Below are 22,176 nucleotides of genomic sequence, written 5' to 3'. Positions count from 1 at the left end.
GGGCCCCAGCCCCTGCGTCCAGGGTCCCAGCTCCCCCTGCCCAGGGTCCCAGCCCCCCCTGGAGGGCCCCAGCCCCCGTGTCCAGGGTCCCAGCCCCCCCTGCCCAGGGTCCCAGCCCCCCCTGGAGGGCCCCAGCCCCCGCGTCCAGGGTCCCAGCCCCCGCGTCCAGGGTCCCAGCTCTCCCTGCCCAGGGTCCCAGCCCCTCCGTGCCCAGGGTCCCAGCTCCCCCTGGAGGGCCCCAGCTCCTGCGTCCAGGGTCCCAGCTCCCCCTGGAGGGTCCCAGCCCCCCCTGCCCAGGGTCCCAGCCCCCCCTGCCCAGGGTCCCAGCTCCCCCTGGAGGGTCCCAGCCCCCCCTTCCCAGGGTCCCAGCTCCGCCTGGAGGGCCCCAGCCCCCGTGCCCAGGGTCCCAGCTCCGCCTGGAGGGCCACAGCCCCCCTGCCCAGGGCCCATAACTTACCTTTAGCAGCAGCAGTGGGAATGAGGCGCTCTGAGCCATGGCAGCAAGACCCGGCGCAGCACGCGGGGACTGCGCACTGGGCCCAGCCTGGCTGGGTGGCAGAGGGACCCCGAGGGTAGCAGGACTTGGCTGGGCAGGGATCGGGGTGGGGGCAGGCAGGGCAGGGATTTGGGGGGTTCCCCCCCATGGCCCCCTCCTCCAGCCTCCCCGAGCCCTTACTGACCTCACTGGAGCCGTGGTGCTGAACATGTGTCCTGGCCAGCTGCGTGTTTCAGCACCAGGGCGAGGGGCTAACCGTGGAGACGCTCTGGCAGCCAGAGCATCTCCCTGGAGGACCCCACCTCCAGCTGCCTCCGGGCACGGTCCGGGACTCTGCCCTGCCCCACCCCGCTTCTTTTTGGTTTTGTTTTGTTTAGACCCCAGGATATGGGGTCTAATTTTCTCCCCATGCTGCAAACTTGAAGCACGGGGAACGTTTTTTCATTCCCACTCATGCCTCAAAGGGGTTTGAGGCGGGGCAAGAGGCACGCGCGCGCTCGTCTGGAAGCGCCCTATGGATGCCTGACTGAATACCTCTCATGCTGAGCAGGCCATTAACAGGGAGTGGGTTTGAAGTACGAAGCAGCATTGACCTCTTTCCAGAGGATCAGATTCTAAGAGTTTGGGAAGTATCTTGGGCCACCTTCTTGAGTATGAGATAGATGGCACAGTTACTTCTTTGTTGCATCTATAACACACGTTTCAAAAGTCTGTCTGCTCCCGTCTTGTTCCTGTGCTTGGCTTGGGCAGGGATGGCTTCTGTTAAATGTAAAAAAAGAACTAGGCTTATGAGAAACTGAAAGGCCTCGAGGTGCAGCTAAGTGGTTTCTCAGGTGTACTTGGTTGGTGTGAATAAAAAGCTGTCTTGAACAATGCCCTTAACCCAGTGGTTTCTACCCTCCTTTTCAGAAATGACACAAGAGACAGGGTAAAGAGAAGCACTTCAGACGGTCCGGCTGTAGTAATTTGCCCACGTGCTCCCCTTGTCTGCCAGCCTTCAGACCTGCCGTGTTGCCAGATAGCCAGTCTGCCCTGCATGTCTGTTTTCTCTTCCTTTCCTTTTGAAGACTTTAGGCAATTTCTTTATTGCATAGGTTGTAATTGCCACAGATAAATGAGTAGTGGGGATCACATATCTCGCGTACAAGAGTCACTTCTACCATACAGGCCTTCCCTCCTGTCACTTTTCATAATGGGCTCGTTCTTCAGCATTTAAGACTTCCTTGTAACCAGCAACAAGGCCAAGTGCTTTTGATTTTTTTCTCTCTTGAGAGAGAGACAGCATGCTCTTAATAGGCTGGAGCAAGCGACCTCTTTTTGCTTTTTCAAAGCGACCCAGCGCTTTGCCGGTGGTCAGAAAGGAGCAACAGTACAGAACCAGCTCATAATAATTGCCCTACTTTGGCATGACTGGCATCTGGTTAAGGCGGGGAACAAAGGTGGTGGCAGTGGTTCAACTCTGACCGCACAACAGACTCTCTGCATCACCAGAATACCACTCAGCAGGTTGTGCCGATGCTCAAATTACTGGTTGTGCGTCTTCCTGGAACTCGCCTGGGTTTGTGGAGCTCGACTCCATCGTGCTCATGGCTCTGTTAGGATGGGGCAGTGGAGAGAGAAACAGGGTGGTAGCTACCAAACAACACCCATTTTCTAGCACCAAAATGAGAAGTCCCACAGTAAAATCTGGATCTTTATGATCCTCCTTTGCTTTTCTTAAGAATGCGATATACTTAAAGTGCAGTAAGTTCCAACTATGGATAGCATTAAACCTGCATGAGAGCACTTATATTTCTGTCTTTCCCTCAATGTAAGGGTTATGCTGATGAGGCATCTTCATATCAATACAGTGTTCATACTGGGAACTTATATAATGCATCCTATAGGGGTCTGTGCTTCAGGTAGGCTCATCATTTGTAAATGAATCCATGCTAACCATCCCAAAAGTGGAAGCAAAGAGAGCAAGCTGGCAAGAGAGGAAGTGTCATACCAGCAGTTTGAGTCCTTTGTCAGACAGTTTTATATGGGGGGAGCTCCCTGGGCAAACCTCATCTGTTGGTGCTGTCAGATGCCCTGAACTGGGAAGGCATTCTTGTCCGCTGCCCTGAACTGGAATTACTCTACCTCACGGCTTTGTTAAGGACCGCAGCTCTGGCCTGTTCTGTAGCGTGGCAGAACATCCTATTACGATCCAGGAAACGAGATATTCTCAGAAGCAGAGAATATCTCTTTGTGCAGTTGATAACAGCCGTTCTACATGTTCTGCTTACCTGCTCGGTCGTCATCGTGCTAACATAAAAGGGTGCCAGGCTGACCCTGCTAGGTGCTACACTCTCCCTCTTCCCCCCCGGCCCCGATCATGGCTATCTTACAGTCTAAAAGACACAAGCAGACAAAGGGTTGGTAATTGGGACACCAGCAGTTCAATGTAGTATTGAGCAAACTAAGTTCTGCTTAGTTCCTTTCATGGGTTTAATTAGGCAATAATGGGGTCAGGAAGTGCACTCAGAGCTCATCACCTGTCCAACTCTGATCAAGCAGGTAGGTTTGTGTGTATCATGGCACAAGTCAATCATTTTCAGGGAGAGATTTGAGAAAGGATCAGCTGACAGCTTTACTGTCTGGACATCCCATTATAAATAGATGCCTTGAAGGACTGGTGAATTTGCTTCTTCTGGCTTGCAGGCTTATCCTCAAGTGGGAGCTACACTTGATACTGTCAGAGTGCATAGACTTGCTGCTCGAGCCATTAGAGCGCTCTTTGTCCTACCTGTCACTAAAGACAGCTGTCTTAATTGCAGTTGCATTTTATCCTTACTTAACGAAGAAAAAAGGCACTCGTGCCAGGCATGCGCCACGCTTCAGCTGGAGCTCGGAACGTGACACGCAGCTTCCCAGGATTGCAGACCTCGTTTTCATTCCGGAGTTCAGCACTGCTCTGTCAGAGGATCCGAGCTTCCTAAATATCGTTGCCTGCTTTTGAAAAATACCAGGCTTGTAGCTTTTGAGGACTGGTATAGAGATGTATATACTTATGCAAGCTATTTAAATGGACTGCGTAATGTATTAGACCTACGCATGTGCTAGCCAAGAGGACAGTACATTGTGGTGTGGGAGCTGTATTAAGGAATAAGACATCCTTGGTGTCACCACATTGCGAATCCCGTTTAGAAATCTGTAGGGCTCTTACCTGCAGTTCACATGTGGTGTTCATAGCCCAGATGCCTTACTGTTGTATTTAAATCTTCTGCTCCTTTTGGAGGGCAGTCCTGGGATCTCTGTTGTTTCCTGGGGCTGGTATTGCTTTCTACACCCGTCTGCAGAGGTGGAAAAGCAGGCCCGCTCTATAGGCGCTCATTAGGGAGTTGCTTCTTCATGTTCACAGTTCCTGCCCATCATCTTGTTCTTGTTCTTGGTCTTCTACCTTAAGGATTGGAAGGTCTGGTTCACATACCTTTTTACCGAGTTAGCTTTCTTGGTTGACTAAGTAAGAACTAATTTGCCATGTTAATCCAAAGTCAGGAAGAAGGCAGGATAGAGGTGCACCTTATAGACTTACTATAGAGATGCATAAGATTGTGAGCCTGAGCTCACTTGATCAGGTGCTGAAAGCTCAGGCTCACAAAAGCTTATGCATCTCTGATGCAGTCAGTCTGAGGTGCATCTCTGCCCTGCCTTCTGCCCAGGAAACCAGTATTATTGGCATTTGAGTAGTTTCAGATTTAACCTACTGAAATGAATTAGACGCCTGCTATTTTCCAGGCTGTTTGTCTCAGGCAGACATTTTTTTTAAATCAGTTATGCTCCTTTTATGTTTTCAGGATTTTGTTTGAAACCCAAAATGTATATGACACAGACACGAATGCATAAGAACAATAAATGAAACACATGGAACCATTTTCCTTTTTTCCCCTCTCTCAAGAACTGAAATTGCGGGGTATAGTTTTGCAGTTGCATTCACAGCAAATGAATGTTTAAGAGGTGGTGGGATATACATCATTTGGTAATGATGAGTCATTGACCTCCCCTTGCTCTCAACATGCTGATTCCTCTTGATACTGGCACAGGCCAAATCCTTCATTTCATTTCTCCCAGGATCAGACTTTCTGAAACTGAACAAACAACTTCACTGTCCAAGATGTGACAATAGGGAAACCACACATTTAGAGTTTGTATTTAGAATTGGGACTTTGTACGAACCTGTTCTTGAATACACAAGGGATTGCTTATCTGCCCTCTCTGTTCATTGTCAGTGTCCCAAGACAGTTGTTTTCCTGAAATTAATTAGCTTTCCATACTAATGACTGCAAACAGCAGCATAGGCTGCCTCTCTGGACCAGTTCACAGTAATTATACCATGTGGATGGGGCAGTATAGCATGTGGATTGTATAGGAGACATACGGACTATTCTCCAACATGTGTTAGTCAGTTTTGTGCAAATGAAGTAATGGAGGTTTGTGCCGCAAGGTGCAGGTTCCAGGGGCAGCTATAGCACCTGCTGGCGACTGCGCTACCCTTGCCCCGGCTTGAGCTCTAGGGTGCCCTGCCCTCCTCACTTGGCTGCCTCACCTTGATGTGTTTAATTGAGAGGGAGGCTGCGTGCAGGTCCCAGAGTGAGCCCCCGCAGGTCCCTTCTGGACTCTGCTGGTCTCCGTTCTGCCCTTAAGCTGAGTGGGCACTCCTGGCCTGTCTGTGCCCCGGGGCTCCTGTAGCCTTAAGGGCCAATTAGTGGCTCTGACCACCCTTACACCATACCTGTGCCTCCCAGATGTTACTATGCAGTTGTTCTCTTCTCGGCCTCTGCTGCCTTCTTTTTTTTTTTTGCTGGCCCCTCCAGCTCTAGCCCGCTGTGCCAGAACGAGCTTCTGGGCTCCAGCCCGTCTCCTCCTTGGATCCTGAGCCCCTTGACTCTGGTATCAGTCCTTCTTGGACATCCTTGGCTCACTATGTGGGCCCCTGGCCCTGCCTCTGCCCGGCTCTGGGCACCGAGCCTCTGGTAGCTCTCTCCGCCCGGGCTCCTGGCTCGGTCTCCACCTGGCTCTGGCACTGAGCCTGCTTTAGCTTTCTTGGTTGCCACCTGCTTTCAGGACAAAGCTCATTCAGTGTCCTGGGCCCTTAGCCTTTGGAGGGCTCAGGACACCTATGTGCTCTTAGGTGCAATTAGGACCTCCTCCCACCTCTCCTAGTCCCACACCCAAACCACTGGATTAAACTGGAACAACGGGACGAGCATGCTGGCTGCAGCATAAATGAAACCTGTGCGGAGGCCGGACATCAGCAGCATCTTACTGTCAGAGCAGCAGTACCCCGCCTGCCCGGGTACATCCTCCTGATGGCTGGCCTGAAGCATCTTACGTGCTTGGGGACTCCAGGGATCAGCAGAGCCCTTCCCTGCAGCCTGCTGGGTGGCGCTCCTGACCTGCCGTGGCCCTAGGCTTAGATGCAGCCTGAGCTCTGCTTCTTCCGGCCGGGTGGTGCTCCCTGCGCGGGGCTTTCTGGTCAGGGCCCGAAGGCTGGTTTCTGTGGCCGCTTATTGCTGCTGCTGCTGCACCGAGTAGGCTGTGCCCCACGGGCCTGTTCCCTTGCAGCCAGCTCCCCCCAGGCAGTGCTTCTAACTGGCCGCAGGCGCGCCCTTCCCCGACGGGCAGCTCCCTGCCTGGGCAGCAGCGTTTCTTTGCTGCTTGCCTTCTTGTGGCTAGCCCCTGTTCAGCTTTCGGGCTCTGCCTGCTGCCTTCTCTCTCATGAAAGTAACGGGAGCCCAAGACTCCCGGTTACAGTCTGTAAATCAGAACTGAAAATGAGAAACAAATGTTTAGGAAGGCAGAAATCAAAGAGCAGTTTAAATGTCTTCAGGGATTAATAAATCCATGATGACAGGCTGAATGTTAAATACTACCAGGAAGGAATGGTTAGATGAGCGGAAAAGCATAAGTCCCATTTCATTTGGGACCGATCCTTTTTTTTGTCGTGTAGCCTTGTGACAGGATCCAGGTTTGAGTGTCTGGTGAAAGTCCACTTGAGGGCCAGACTAAAGTGAAAGATTAAAAGCCCCGTCTGGGAAGCGAGCATAGACCAGCAAAGCCTCTGGCTGCATCTCCTGTAGGAAGCTGAGCAGTCGGTAATCTTCAAACAAGATAACGTAAAGCAGCACTTCTCTCTCGAGCTCTCGGCACGCCGGCTGGTCAGCACGCCCTCCTCTCAGGTTATGCCGAGGTGCCTCCAGCAGCTTCAGCTCGGGGGCATCCTGCCAGCCGACACCTTGGAAACCCCTAGTGGGCTTTGACCTCCAGGAAAACCTCCGTGGCCCTGCTGCCATACCCCTGTTATATACCTGTCCATGAGACACAGGAGGACCTGGCAAGGCTGTGGGTACAAAATGCTTGCACAGTCTTGTCAGCAGAAAAGTCTGTGCGCTTAAGATGTCTGGGGATGTAGACCTCGCTCGCTGCCATGGTATCTGTGGGGCTACGTCGGTTTGTTATCGCAACAAGTCTTGGCTAGCTGGGAAAAGCTATGTGGCCTTCCTCAAGATAAGAGTAAGGATGGCAGCTGATACTCATCGCCAGGAAGTATAGGGGAACATGCCTCTTAGCTCGCTTCCTTTCGCAGCATTTATTGTAGGAACTCCCTTTTTGTAACTGGCCTCGTGGGGTTTGCAGCGAGTCACGTGCCAGTCTAAGAGCGATGGTGCAGCCAGCATTACATGGATCACAATTATTAACAGATTTGCAATTTACATTGTTCTTGATAGCTACGGATGACATGTCGCTGCTGAAGTGATCCACGTTATGAAGAGCTCATGAAATTTCAGCGCGTGAAATTCTCTGGGAGCACGAAGCGGGGAACACTCTTGCCCTCTCCTTATCAGTGGATGCTGTAGGTTGGGGCTAAGGCCACGCTGTGGGCTGCACCAGTGCAAGCCACGGGCCACCCTAGTGCACCATGCCCCTGCAGGGGTGGTGCTTCGCAAGCACCCTGGCCTCAACCTCGGCTCCCCCGCCACAAACTGCCCCAGCACTGGGAGCTGTGCCTGCTGCCTTGGTCCATGGGGCAGGGCGGGAAGTGGAAGCCAGAGGAGGGATGGGGAGACCAGAGACCCGGGCTCCTGCTGCAGCTGGAGTCGGAGGGAGAGTGGTGCCCAGGTGCCCATCATCCTAGAAATCCCAGAGGCAACAGTAATCGTGGAGAGAGAGATATCCTTGTGGCGGATGTAAAACAAACGCTGCGGCGCAAGACAAAGACGCAGTACAGGCCATTCTACAAGGATTATTTTGTGACTCCATTTTGCTCCCTCCTTCCTCCTTAAACGGATGAACAGAGAGGCACGCAGCACTTCTTCCCAGTTTACTCAGATCTCCCCATGCTGCCAGGCATACTTTTGGTGGTGGGAGAAGTGCCGGTGTTCAGGGAGGAATCTCTGAATTTGAGGCATGCACGTTTACTGCTTCTGGCTCTGCGCGGGTGTTGCCCCATGTACCTTCCCCTTTTGGGAGGCTACCCTTGGGATGAGATCCATTCTGAAAGATGCTTTCCTTTCCAAGACCTATTTTGTCCGCTGATCATTTCCCAGTTTGCAAAAGATTATAGTGCTGATTTGGCCTTATATAGTTATTTCCTGTTATTAGAAACATTTCCCTGGGTTCTTGGTGGGGGAGTAGCAGAAGGAAATCCTGTTTCCTACATCTAAAATGCAGGGATGGCTGCACTTTTCTCACACTCCATAGCCAGTATCCATGGGGCAGGGAGGCTGTGTCTTCTAGTCTCAGGGTCTACATAATAGGTTTTTCCAGACAGCTGGCGTTCCTGTTTTTGTTCCTGCAAGGTTTTCCCATGTAGTTGGCAATGCTGAGATATACCGTTTACTCTGTCCTTCTCGCTCCGCTGTCTTGTCTCTGGGTGTGAACGTTCCTAATGCTTTGCCTGTGCAAGTGAATGATTGTATCGGCCTTTGGAGCGAGGAGAAGCTTGATAATGAGGAAGGAGTGGGGTCTGCTGTGGGAGTGCGCGGTGTGCTTTTAGAGAAGAGATTGCCTGCTGGGAGCATTGAGATACGCACAGACCTTGGACGCTTAACTTTTCCTGTGAAAACATTTTTTCCCCTTAAAAGGAAGATGTGGCTCCTGCTACTGGGAGAGACTGTTTGCGAAAGCAGTCATGAGGAATGCGTACCAGCTGAACTGAGTCAGACTGTTTGCTTTAATGGCTCTTTGAAATCCTTCTAGTTCTTGCCTCAGACTGCAAGAGAGCTTCCCAAACTGCTTGCACAAACTCAAGGCAAAAGAGCACACTAAACTGCTTTTATTATTGGGAGCAAATGCAACTGAAGGATTCAAAATAAATGGGCAAATGGGGCATTTCTGTCAAATTCTCTTACCAGGCAGCTGATGTAAGCTGGTAGCAATTACCAGAGCTCGGGGCATGCGGGTGGGGGCCCTGGGACAGCCACGTCCACGGTGGTGACTGACGGCACGTGGAATGCACGGGCTGCTTTCATGTGGGATGAAGGGAATTTTAAAGGTGTGGAGCTTGTTCTGAGGCCATCATTAGCGGCAGCTATGCAATTCCTGATTCACTGATTGAGTAGAAAACAAGAATGCATGCAGAGTTCTTTGGCTTATTAAGCCGTTCTGGTTTCTGTATTCACCCAAGTGAAGAGGGAGGCTATTTCTGTATAAGTGCCATAGCCAGAGTTAAATACCAGTTCTTCTGCTTCTCCAGACTAATCCAAGTCTTCTGTATGGGACCTGCCACATGCATATCTACACAGTGAATCTCGTTAAACAAGTCCAAGCAAAGGTGTGTCTCTCTCCTCCAGCTCCAGAACTTTTGGGTTATGCACATTTACTTCTAGAAGAGCTGGATGATGAAACCTGCATCCTCGCTGTTGAAACAGCGTGGATGCTGCCACTCTCAGCCATTTAAAAAAATAATTTGATTTTTGGCTTCTGGCTTTTAAACATTAGGTTACATAGGTATCACATTTTCAGGTTTTTTTCTCTGCAACCTTGAAAGCTGATTCTCCTAATGACAGGGCTTCCAAGAGTGGATACTTTAAGACTAGCAATGATATCATGAGGGTCCCGACAAACCAAAGGAACGGGCAGTGTTGGGTCTTCCTTTATATTGCAGATGTACTGGGCCTTGGCTTTTGGTCTGATTTTCTTAAGCAAGTCATTTCATAACTAGAGTCTATTGGCTGAGAAATGGCATGTCCCCAGGGCCGTACAGCCTGAAGCCATGCTCTCCCTCTGCATGGTTCCTACGAGGCGGACGTTTTTCACAGGTTATTGTCAGCTGCAGCGGTCCCTCACGATGGAGGAGGATCGCTCCCGTGGGTCGAGTAGAGCTGCAGATGAGTCCGTTGATGGCTGTCCTAGAAGGCCTGTCCCAGAGCCACGCTCTCTGGCAGACACCACAGGTGGTGGTGGTTAGAGGGAGGCTCGGACAGTGGATTTCTCAGTTTCGTTTGCTTCCCTTCCTTTTCTGTCATTGTTCTGCCTCCAGGGCGAGACGGTTTTCCCCAAAGGAAGGTGCACCTTCTGTTGCAAGGGGTCTCCATGTAGCCCTGCCCCAGGCTAGTTTTGCCCAAACTGTGATGTCAATCCCACACTCGTGTTTGTTTTCAGGGTGGGAGAGGCTGGTACGGATGGCATCTGCCCAGAGGTTGACACGTTATTGTGGGATGTGTGTGTTCTCTTCGACCAGGCAACAGGATCTGCAGAGAAAAAACCCCACACAACACCGGGGCTTCCCTGCATGCAGCCTTGTAGACCTGTGAGCCTCTTGGAGCAGGGCTGGCAGGAGGAGTTTCCTGTCCCCTTGCTTGCAATGTGCATTTGTGCAGGGAATCAGTTGCTTATCAGCAGTGAGCAGATCTGTCCCAGGGCTCTCTCTTCCCAGGCTTCAGTGAGTCACTCCTTGTTGGAGGAGTGGAAAACCTGATTTGCATCTCCGCTGTGTAGGAGCACTGGAACTAGTTAGCCATCCCTAGCATGAGGCACAGGTTGGCACTGACCTTAGCATAGCTGGAATGGAAGGCTTGCTCGTATCGCTTTGGAGCCACGTCACGCAGGAAGCAATGTTTTAGACAAATTCTGTCTGTCTGGCCTCCCTGACCTGTTCCCGTGTGCCTCCTGTTGGTGCTGTCCTAACTCAGTCAGCAGGAAAGCAGAGCACGCTCCTCCCCGCAAGAGCTGGCCGTCTTTTGGGTATCGAGAGTGAAGAGTCTGAAAAAGTTCCTTTGTACAAAAATGCTGAGATGCTCTTGGAGAACTTTTTGGCAGAAGCTTGTCAACAAGCATATTATTCTATGGCAGCGTGGCTCCTACTTCCTGTTGTAGTTTAATCCCTGCCCTGCCAGCTCTCTCTCTGCAGGCCTGTTGTTTCGTTCGTGGTTGTAGCGTCCTCTTCTCTGTGCATTAGGTGCTGTAAGATTGATATATGTTGCATTGCATTTTATGTGTGGTTTGCAGCCTTACACTAGAGCATATGTAACACTAGAGACAGAAGACCTCAAACCTTACAGAGGTCCCCATTTAGTTCAGCGCAGCGAGGTGGTTCTTACACTTGTATGCATCTGCGGTGGTCTGTTCTGGACTCTTCCCAGTTCTTTAACATTCCTGTTAGCACCTCACGCCGGTTCTTTCAAAGGTAGAGAGGGAATGGTAGGCAGGCAGCGGTGAATGTGGTGTGCCAGCGTCCTGGGTGCTGCTCACGTGGAGAGAGAGAAGTAAGTACTCTCTGCCTGCAGAGACTTGCAGTTTCGGCCAGGGCTGTCCAGCTGGCGGCCTGCAGGCTGCTCCTGGCATGCAAGGGGTTAATTTGCAGCCCCTGGCCCTCGGCCCGGGGGCTGCTTCCCCCATCACTGGCTGCAGCAGGTTTTCTGGGCTGCTTCACCCTGGGACAAGGCGGGGCTGTCTGTAGTGCTGGGGGAGCCTGGGTCTGGGCTCCTGCACCCACACACTGCATCAGAGAGCAGGGTGGGGGTCATGGCTTGCAGCCTGTGTGCTGTTTGGCCCCTGCCCACGGAGAAGTTAGACAGGTCTGTGCCAAGGTATACATGTTGATAGTGAGGGTGTGAAAATGCCTCTGACCCAGAGCTGATTCCAGGTCGGGCAGAGCTCGTGCGGGCTTCCAGCAAGCCATTTCATCAGTCTTGGAGCTAAGATCATGGATTAAGAGAGGAGTCTGAAGTAGAGTAAGCACCAGGTAAGAAACTGTCAGCTGCTGATCTTTGGGCTGCTTTTCAGGCTCCTCCCATTGTGGTAAGTAGGTGGAGCCTACGGAAGGTGGTGCTTCTCTCAATGAGTCCAGGGGTGGGCAGTTATTTTGGCCTGAGGGCCACATAGGGAGGTTTGATGAGTCCTGGGTCAGCGTTCCCCCCAGCCCCCAACTCCCCATGGGGTTTTGGGTGGGTGGGGAGCAGTGTTTAGGAGTGGGGCAGGCGGGTGAGGCTAGGATCATGGGGCTGGGTTGCAGGGCAGTGACAGCTCAGGGCCGGGGTCCGGGACGAGCTGCAGTCTGCTGCCTGTATGCCCCTACCCTCCAGGGGAGGTGTGTGGGGGGGTCCCAGGAGCCAGCCAGGTGAGGGAGGAGGGGGAGGCGGGGAGCACGTGCAACAGAGCTGGCCCAGGCGTGTGGCTGCCCCCCCGGCGCTCTGCCTGGGGCTGAGCCCTGCTCGCTCCCACCCAGGGCAGCCCATGCCACGCTCCCAGCCGTGCCTACTGGCCTGGTCCCAGCCTCAGCCTATTTAGGTCATAACCACAAGATCAGACGTTTGATCACAAGTTTCTTTTCTTTTTCTTCTTTTTAATATCAGAGAAAGTAAAACGTTGCTCTGGTTGTGGTTTAGCTCACTGTTTGGTGCTATGTACATGCCTAGGAAAGATTATGAGAATTATAGAAGAATAACGTTATTATATCAACATCCCATATGTTGCTGCTCTGCTCTTACAGGTGCCTCTTTTTTTTCTTCAGCTCGTCCTGGAAGCTTGCTCTTAAAACTGGAGACCTTTCCCAAATAAGGCTGCAGGACTTGGTTTAATCTTTTCTCATGGCCTTGCTCCCTTTTATACAGTGACAGTACCTATTTGCTAAGGCAGAGAAAGTGGGTTGCTGTCTGATGCTCATGACTTCCATGGGCATGCATGTCTACATTATTGTGAGCTCAGTTTTCTTGGAGTGACTGGTTATACCTTGTCTTGAAGCTGTTTATATAATGTAGGCTTATTATCCGTGGTGGTCCTCCTCAGATGACCCCTTTTACCAAATGACCCCTTTGTTAGCTACAAAGGTCTCTTCTGGGATAACTTTATGCAACGGTGTGGCAAAATACAAAGCAGAGGAGTTTTTAGACATGTTGTACTTGCTCTTCCTGGCTGGCTGTTGTTGAACAATGCTCAAAGAACTAGAAGCAAATATCCACTTTGTGCAAGTTTTCCAAATATCTATCAGCTGTACAGAAACATTGAAAATGCTGGTTTGGGTTTGTGCCACTGTCCAAACAGGCACTGCTTTCAAAAAGCTGCTTGGTAAGTCCTGATAGATAGGGAGACGCACATTGTCTCATGACTGTTTCCAGTTGCAGGAGAACACAATGCATTTGTTCCATCTAATCTCCAGTATGTTTTTTTAATGATGCAGGTATGAACAGTGCCTGGCACTTTGGCTGATCCCATAGCCCTAATCTGCCTTGCTCTCAATGTAATGGCCCAGGTGGAGCTGATTCACTTCAGGAGTCTGCTTGGCCTCCAGCACAGCGCTTGTGGGGAGGAAGGCAGGGTGGGGGCTTCCTCCCTCCCACAATGAAATGCCTGGAAGTTACCTGGAAGCCCCTGTTGGCAGCAGTCCTACAGTATCTGGAGCAAGTGTCAGGTGTCCCATCTGCACTGGTGCGTTCCTGGCTTTGGGGAGCCCCAGGCGAGATGCGTCAATACGATTCTGGCACGACACGTGGCTGGGGAGCTGTGCAAAGCCCCTGCAAAGACAGACAAGACGGCTGTCTCTTGCAGCCATCCCTTGGATGTGCTGGGACCATGATGGAAGCTGCAGCTTTGGATAGGGGAGCCCCTGCTGTGGCCATGCAGGTCAGAGGGAGCTGGAGTTTGCTTCAGTGTAGCCCCCTTGGTCTTGCTCCAGTTTGTAGCTGCCTTTCTGAAGGCAAAATTTGTCACAGTAGAGCCTGTCTGTCTTCTCTCCTTCCCTTCTTCCTTTTGTTCTTCCTGGCTTTTTCCTCCTTTCCTGTGGTTTTGAGTTGCAGGCTCTGGCCCAGGGTTTCCTGCTTCTTTGATTCCTCTTCTTTCCATTTCTGCCTGTCATTAGACAGCTCGGGCTCCCCACTCAGACAGCTGGCTGCGTTTATCTTGGGTTTCAGCACTCAGTCTGTGCGTCTGTCTCTCTCATTTTGCTGTTTAGAAGGGGAGGAGAATTTCTCTCGCTCTCCTCATTTGTAAAACACCCTCTCGAGAAGGCTCCAGTAGGAGCTGAGTAGGCGGGAGGGCGTGAGTCCTGACTGTGCCAAAAATGTCATAAAAAAAGCAGCTGACAGAAGAGAGAATTTGTCCTCAGACTTTGCTTTAAGAAGCAGCAGAACTGGGTCTCTGAAAGTGCTGTGGGAGCAGGAAAAGGGCAGAAATGAAGTTCAGGGCCGTGGTAAGATTTTTAACTCTTTTGTTCTTCCGCAGTCCATTCAGCCCGGGGGTGTTTCAGACAGAACGTCTTACAGACAACTCCTGCTTGAGATGTGGGGTGGGGTGGTGAGGATGAGTTGCACGGAGGGTTGGAGGAGCCTAGGGCTGGTCTGTAGCGGAGCGGGGGGAAGTGGAGCACTGCCAGGGTGGAAAGAGGCACGTGTGTCCTCTGTGTTCAGGGGAGTGCTTTCTGTGTGTTCCTCAGCGACTTGGGCCTTATCTCTGCCAGGCACCATGTCAAGGATAGAAAACGCTTTTTTATGGCCTGTTTCCACCCTGCCCCCTAAGGGTGTGTCTACGGTAGGACAGCTGGTAGCCAGGAAGTCTGCATGGGTTTTGTGGACGTTCCAGAGAAGGGTAACAAGAACGATCTAGGAAAAATACCAAGTCTGAAAATGGAAAGTATAATACCAAGTCTGAAATGAAAAGTCTGAAAAGCCTGGCGTGGTTACCTAGCAGGGAGACAACTAGGAGAGAACATAACCGCGCGTACAATAGGCTAGAGAAAGCATGGTGGGGATTCCTGTCCGCTCCATCTCCTAGCCCAAGAACAAGAGGATATGCAGTTAATTTCAAGGTTGGCAAACCAAGGCAAGGAAATGCATGTTTGCCTAGTGCATAATTAGACAAGAGAACTCCACTGAGGCTGAAACGCATCAAACTCCAACAAGGAGATTCATAGATGTTAAATGGGCATGTGCATGTGCAAGAATATCCAAAGCTTATACTTAAGGTTGGTTACCAAGCTCTCGTTGAAACCCAGAGGCGTAAGGTTGCGAACTGTCAGGGATTCAGAGGAGGCCTAGTTTGGAGGCAGATTATCCCACACCTGCTACGGGGGAAGTCTCTTGCACTGTCCTTTGCAAGATCTGCTTGAAACAGAAGACCGGAGTAGGGGGGCGCAAGTCTTCTCCAGAATGCCCCTCTGTATTATTTTAGACACAGGGTATTCTTGTTAGTGGGAGATTGCTGGTGTGCTAACAACTTGCTGGGGTCCTTTGACCCTAGCTGACTTCCTGCCCCTGGGGCAGGGGGCTGGACTTGATGATCTTCAAGGTCCCTTCCAGCCCTAATGTCTATGAAATCTGTGACCATCAGCTAATGCTAACAGCGTGGGCTTTAACATATGACAATTCTGCCTGAGTCTTATCACCTCTAGAGCTTACCTTATTGGCAGCACCAACACAAGTGCCCTGCTTACTGTAGCAGAGTGCTGATGTCCCTCTTTCCTCCCATCTGCAGGCAAGGCCTCTGAGACCACGGGGCGCTCTCAGGAAGGTGCATCATCTCCTAAGAGCCCAAGAGGCTTAGTAAAGGCGTCCTCCACGGTGGATGCGGGGGGCTGTGTTCTCAGAGTGCAGCTCGTAGCAGGAAGTGAGCAGCTGATCCTGGCTGGTTTAGTGCTTGTCAGGCTGTTGTCTGATGCTCCCTCTAAGAAAAAGAGGGTGTAGAAGAGTCCTTTGTGCTCACTCAGAGGCATGCTGTGATGCTGGCTCTGCCTGGACTAGGGTGTTTTCTGAAGCCCATCATGACATCAGCTTGTTCGGAGGGACGTGGGGATTAGGTGGCGTCCAGCTACGAGAAGGTGCTGGTTAGATGTGGGGCCCCAGGGGCACGAGCTAATGGTAGCAACAAGGGAAGAGGCAGTGGTGTCGAGAGAGACATACAGCAGCACTTCGGAGGGGGCAGCAGAGCTGGGGCTGTAGCACTAGTGGTGATTTGAGGGGGGCTGGTGGCCACAGTGATCCAAGTGGGTGATCGCTGCACGGCCTGCCTGTCTTGCTTTCATATACTGTGCCCTCTCTGCCTGACTTTGAAGTCCACAAAAAATCTTGTGTAACCATCTATAAACTTGTCATGGGACCCAAGACTCATGACCTAAGTTCACATGTAATGCCCTCATGGATGCCCAAACCAGCAGCAACAACAACAGGCCTGGACAGTTGTGCTACCTACTCAGCAAGAAAATGCCCACTCCCTAAATGCAAACATCCAGGATGTTGCTCTTGCAGCCTCACTGATCTTTCTGCTTGCTTCATTTTTTTTACTGCTGTTTTATATTTAGCTTGCTCACTGTCTTTTGACTCCCTTCTTGAAACTTCTTGTTCTTTCCATTTCTGAGCTCTTTGCCAGACTTGTCTAGTTCCTGCTTGCTTTCAGACAAAGAAAACAAAATCAGCAACGTGGTTACAAAGCATAGAAACAAGTATGGCATCTGCTTTTTTCTTTTTATATAAGCAGTATTGCCTTCCCTTTGCTTCTGGTCTGTCATTATCAGTTAACTCATTTAGATTGTGAACTTGTTGAGGTGGAATTCTTGCAGTCTTCAACCCTCAAAGTCCCAAACATTTGACACTGTATAAATGGAAATAATGGGTCGCAATAACTGCGACTTTATTTACCAAAAATACTAAATTCCTTTCTTTATGCTTGCAGTCTTATCTGCTTCCTGCCGCATCCCTTCATTTCTGTCCCGGCATGATTCCTTTTCCACTTTGCACTGAAGGCAGTTAAAGGAATATGAAGCTCAAGTGGCAAAGACAGGTTCCACGTCTCCAGCTTGAAAAAGAAAAGCTGCCGGTGGGGAGGTTACAGAAAACTTTGCTAAGGCAAAATAAGTCTTTTTTCCTTTAGCCTGTCACTTGTATTTCTAAAGTGCTCGTTATTTAATGGTTTAAATGTGGAACGTCCTTTGTTTGTTTTTAAAGGAGTTGGCTAAGGGAGTGGCATTCCTCTGCCTCAACCGTTTCCCAGAGTCACGTGTCTTGGAAGTGAATTCCCTCCCCGCTTGGTGGTCCGGAGGGCAGCATCAGGGACAGAAATCCAGATTCTGAGCATGTGGCAGTGTGGAGGGCCCTGTGCTTCCAGTAACATCCCGCCCCAGACTCCAGGCATCTCCTCTGATTCCTTTGGTAGACATTGCTAGGAAGGAGAGAGCGAGTCTGTTGGGAACAGCCTCTGAGCAAGGCTGCCACTGGCCCATTTATTCCTGTAAGGTAGTTCCAGGACTGACGATCTCTGCTGCGTTTGTCAAAATTCTGATCTTGTCTTGTTGTCTGTCTCAGGTGACTGAAGACCATTAGACATAGTCTTGCACTAAATCGGTGGTGTCAACCCGCAGCTCACAAGCCTCATGTGTCCTCTGAGTAGTTCAAATGCAGCTCCTGAAGAAAGCCATTTAACAGCAAATGTATTATCTGAGCTGGAGCACTGTGCAAATTGCTGACCCAGCATGTGCATCTCAAAAGCATCCCTTTGGCTCGTGCCTTGTCAAGTCTGGCTGCCCCTGTACTAGATGTCCTTTCTTTTGAGGCTATGATTGTCAAATACAGAACCAATTTTTCTTCTTTTTAAATATTTTTTTAAAAGATGCATATGCAGAATGAGAATCCTTATCTTAAAAATTAGCTTTGGGCCAATGCAGCATCTCTTAAAAGTCGGTTATCGTTACAAAAGACAGTCGTGTCTTCAGTGAGAGTTCTCTTCTGCCGTAGCTACTGGTCATACGTTAAGCATCTGATGAAGTGAACTTAAGTTCACAAAAGCTTGTGCTCTCTCTGTACATCTTATTTAGTTGCCCTGTAAAGGAGTGAATCTACCTTGCCATATGCTAAGTAACATGATATTTCTAGTCCCTTTGCTGTGCAACTTCCTGATGATCGCTGCCCAGGAAGGACCTTATGTGTGGATGAAAGACTGCCTGCCTGACTTGGTTACTCATCCCTGATTTTAATGGTTGCTTTATTTAGTTGCCTTCTCACTGTCCTCTTCATCTGTAGGAACTCATTGCTGTGCACACTGTACAAGCCCAGAACCTCGCGTGCGCTAAAGTGCTGAGGCTCATGCTAAATCAAGTGACTTGTTCTCCTGCTGCTTCCCAGCTGGGGCCTGCAGCCATCTCTTTCCTTGGCTATAGAGTGCAGCGGAGATCAGGGAGAAGTCTTTCCAGATGTTCATATGACAATATCTATTGAAAAAATTGACACTAGTTGGTGACAGCTTCATTGTCACCTCCAGCATAACTGTTTGTAGCATCGATAACTGTTCATTCTGTCTCTGGCTTCTTGCCAGCTGTAAGGATTCAACCTGGATTTCCCTGCATGTCCGTGTGTGGACCTTTGTCTCCCCTCCTTTTCTCCTTCTTCAGGAGCTGGTTCTGGAATTCCTGGTTGAGCCTATTTAATATTGGCATTAGGATGAATGTGCCTGACTTCCAGTGGAGTGGCAGCCTTCTAATAGCTTTCTGCTTTCTGCTGAAGAAATATTATCCAGCAAGTAGAGCAGTGCATTATGGCAGATGTTCAAATGTGAACATGGATTTGTTGAGTTGTAATCCCATTGGGTTTGAACAGGACTTGTGTTTCTAAATCCTGCAGGTGATCTTAAAGCCTTCCTCCGCTATGTAGCCCCACTCGCTGTTTGGGTTCTTCGAGGGACTCTCAAAATCCACACGGGCCTCATGAAGAGAGGGTTGCCAGAGGCACTGGGCTTTTTAATCCTTTGCTAGTCTTTCTTTGCTTCTTTGAGACTGGTTGTCCAGTCACCTTTTCCTGGAGGCTCCAAAATGTTGTGGTTGGAAATCCTGATACTAAAGGAAACTCTCGTGGCCAGACTGCATTACACAGTCCTGCCCAGCACTCGGGCAGAGCAGTAACTGGAGGTTCCCAGAGCACATCGTACCTGTATTTTCCCCTTTGCTTGCTGCAAGAAATCTGGCCTCATCCTCTTCAGTCACAGTGGGAAATCTTGTAGAAAATCTCGAAGTGACTTTAAAAAAAAGTCACTGACGAAGCATTAGGGAGTTTGTTAGACGGGGGCTAGGAAGCACCGTGGTTGCTTTGGCGACATGCTTTGGGAGTCAGAAGCCCCAGGTCATGGGGCATCTTTTTCCTATTTCATCACTTAAACAAGCTAAAAGTAAAATATGTTTCCATCCCACAACACTGTGTAATGAGTCAACCTAAAGCTGGTTTTTATCAGCCCTCAAGAGCAGCACCGTGCATTCAAGTGCCATTGTATTCAATGGGACTAAATCCTGTGGAGACCCGCTCTGATCCTTCAAGCTGGCCCTATGAGTGAAAGCACAGGTGGGGCTCAGCGTTGCTGCATGGCGCTGCACCCGTTTACATCACGGGAAGTCTCACTCAGGGCATAATTACAGAGAAGAAAAGTCCTGTGGAAGAGGTGCCACTTGAATTGCACTGGCCCAGGCAGGCTCATCATTCAGAGCTAACTGCTTTTGCCTTCCTGGCTCTGCGCCACTGTTGTGTTGACTCTTCTGGAGAAGCGATCAGAAGCACAGAGGGTTAAAATAGACTAGGGATGACTCCCCTGAGACTACCCAGTTGCAAGTTCGGGACAATCCAGCCTGCAGCTGTGTTAGTTGTGCAGCTCCCTGCGCGGAAGGCCAGGGACTTCCATGCAGTGTTGGCTAGGCGCTCAGGAGAGCAGTCTGAGAGAGGAGGCCCAGGCTCTCTAGACTCGTGCTAGCTGTGCAGACAGGTGATCAGATAGATTGCTGGGAATTCGGGACCCCCCGGTTAGTTCTCAGTGGGCACGAGGCCCACCCTCAGTCCCTCCCGTGCCAGCAATGCATCACATCTGCAGCTTTGTTCCAGCCACACTTGTAACACACACAGTGCCTACCCTTACAGTGTGGCAGAAACAGGTGTTACTTCATCTTGGATATTGTCTTTGGACCAAAGCGGAGCTTTTCTAGATACTTTGGAAGATTTGGTTTCCCCTGGTTGTGGCAAGTGCCTGCAGTGTCTGCAAAGCATTTCTTGACCAATTCCAGAACGCTTCCTTTGTCTCATAAGTGATCCCAGTACTCCTGTGACTGCACCACCGCAGAGCGAGGCTCGGCGGTGTTTCTGCTTGCAGCTTTGCAGAGATGCTGTTGTGAAGCGGATATGGGCCGGAGCCGCAGCAAGAGATTTGAATCTACAGTCCGCAGAGAGGGAGAGGGAAGGTGTTCCTCTCCTCTCTCAACTGGTGGTGAATTTGACATGCCAGTTCTAGTCGGATCCCAGTTGTTTATCCCTTATAACTCGTTATGAACCAAAGGAAAAATAAGTTTTGGGCGGAGACAGGAAGCCAGGGAACAGACCCCCCGCCCCCGCAGGTAGCATCATATTGAGTCATTCTCTGTCTTGAATACCTTGTAGATTTGTCAGTAGGTAAGAGAAACCATCCCCTTCTGGTTTTGAGTGTGATCCAAAAACTAGGGAATATAATGTCCACTGTTCAAAGCAGAACTGCCACTGATGTCAGTGAAATTTTGCTCCAGATCAAGGAGAAGATATGACCCTTATGTCATCGCATCACAGCTATTAGGGCCCATTGGCTAGTTTCAGCTTTCAGCTCTTGGATCTTGTGTCCTTTTCTGTCCGACTAGAGTAGCTAACATTTTAGTTATCTTTTATTTAGCAACATATTGTCACGTTTGTTATCATTCAGTGGGAAAACTCATTCCCCTTTAGGGTCCCTGTAATTTCCGATATTTAATTCTTTTCATTCTGCATTCTCCTTTTCTCTCTCCCCATTTTTTGCCCTCTGCAACCTTTTCTGTAGCAATGTTCATCCAGATGCAGTACTTTTGCATCCCATCTGCTGAAATGCTGCGTAGCAGAATAGTTGAAGCTGTAGTGTTACATTTGGAAATGAACAGCCCAGCACAACAAAGACTGGCACAGAGAAGCACAAGCTGCTCGGCCATTGTTCCAGATTTCTGGCCCACTCAGTTTGCACTGAGTTATGCTTAGAATCCGTCTTAACATCTTGGAAGGCACGGAGCTCTAAATTTAAGCTTAGGCTGTCACGTGGGCTGGTAAATATATTTAGGAAGCTAGGCCAGGTCTGTGGGCCCATTTATATAGTGCTCAGCTGCAAATTGAAGCCATCTAACTGCACCTGATTTATTGTTTAAAAGCTAAACTCAATTAAGACAAATAAAGTCTGAAAATGAACCTAGCCACTGTGTTCCTGATGAGCCAGAACCCTAGGAACTGAAAGAGTAAGAGATGCACTGAGGAAGGTAGAAGGTACTTATCTGCAAGTGCCAGCCTCAGAAGACTTGTCTGAAGAAAAGGCTTCTTTCTTACGCAGGACTGATTCCTCTTTCTTCCCTATTGGATATGCTCAGTTTGCATCGATGTGGCCTGAACTCTAGGGGGTGGCTGATGAAAACTGTTGAATCTTAAGTATTTCTTCTTTTCTTTTCCTTTTTTTCTGTGAAAGTCTTCAGAATTCTGGTAGCGTATGTATGTATGGTCTGTTGTAGCCGCGATGGCCCAGAAATTAGGCCAGAGGCAGGGATTTTTTAGGATGAAGTCTTTTTGGACCAACTGTGTGGTTGGGCTAGAGCTAGACAAGCTTTCGAATGGCTTGCGTGTTATTTAATTCTATCCCAACTACAGAGTTGGTGCAATAGGGTATCAGCCTAAGAAATCCTTGCCCTTCAGAATGATGTAAATTTGGATTAAGCATGCGGGTGTGGGCATTTTGAGAGCTATAGGTACATAGGACGTGAGAAAAGAAAGCCATGCCTGGGTCCTTCCACAGACAGTAATTCCATTCATAATGTGTCAAGCCCCATCTGAAAATGTGCATTTGAGGCTTTGTGTGGTGGGTTTTGTTGTTTTTTCCCCACTGCTAATCTCATTGGAAAGGTTAAACATTCTCTTCCAATTTCCTGCCTATCTTTATTTATGGTCAGTTTATAGTAATTTGTTCCTGTGCCAGCATAGTCCTTTAGTTTTGGAATAATCTTGGCATGTTACTTGAGTGAAGCTGTCTAGAGCTGTGCTAGGAGCCTTTGGCTATTTGTGGGATCGTGTTCTTGTGGCTGGATGTGAAAGAGGCTACATGGAATGTATTTAACGAAATGGAAAAAAAATCAAAAGCATCAGTGAATGAGTGTTAGAGATGGAAAAACGTATGGGTTCCATATATTTGGTTCCCCAGGGGTCTTTTATAAAACTGTTCCCTAT

The 22,176-nt window shown here is 49.7% G+C and overlaps 1 protein-coding gene across 3 annotated transcripts in view; it reads left to right on the top strand.

Moving 5' to 3' along the window:
• The window catches only part of MYO1C (myosin IC), an 84,250-nt gene that overhangs the window by 19,671 nt on the left and 42,403 nt on the right, over window positions 1–22,176 (top strand). Inside the window, exon 1 of one of the 3 annotated variants that reach the window (XM_059717142.1) lies at window positions 13,977–14,147. The exons of the other annotated variants lie outside the window; for them this stretch is intronic. Coding sequence (XP_059573125.1) covers window positions 14,130–14,147 — 18 coding nt within the window. The 5' untranslated portion in view covers window positions 13,977–14,129. Of the gene's footprint in view, window positions 1–13,976; window positions 14,148–22,176 lie in introns of those variants that run through there. 3 annotated transcript variants of the gene reach the window in all.

Source organism: Alligator mississippiensis, chromosome 14 (assembly GCF_030867095.1).
Source record: "Alligator mississippiensis isolate rAllMis1 chromosome 14, rAllMis1, whole genome shotgun sequence".
Lineage (NCBI taxonomy): Eukaryota > Metazoa > Chordata > Crocodylia > Alligatoridae > Alligator > Alligator mississippiensis.
The sequence above is the reverse complement of the archived record's forward strand: the minus strand, read 5'-3'. Positions and strand labels throughout refer to the sequence as shown.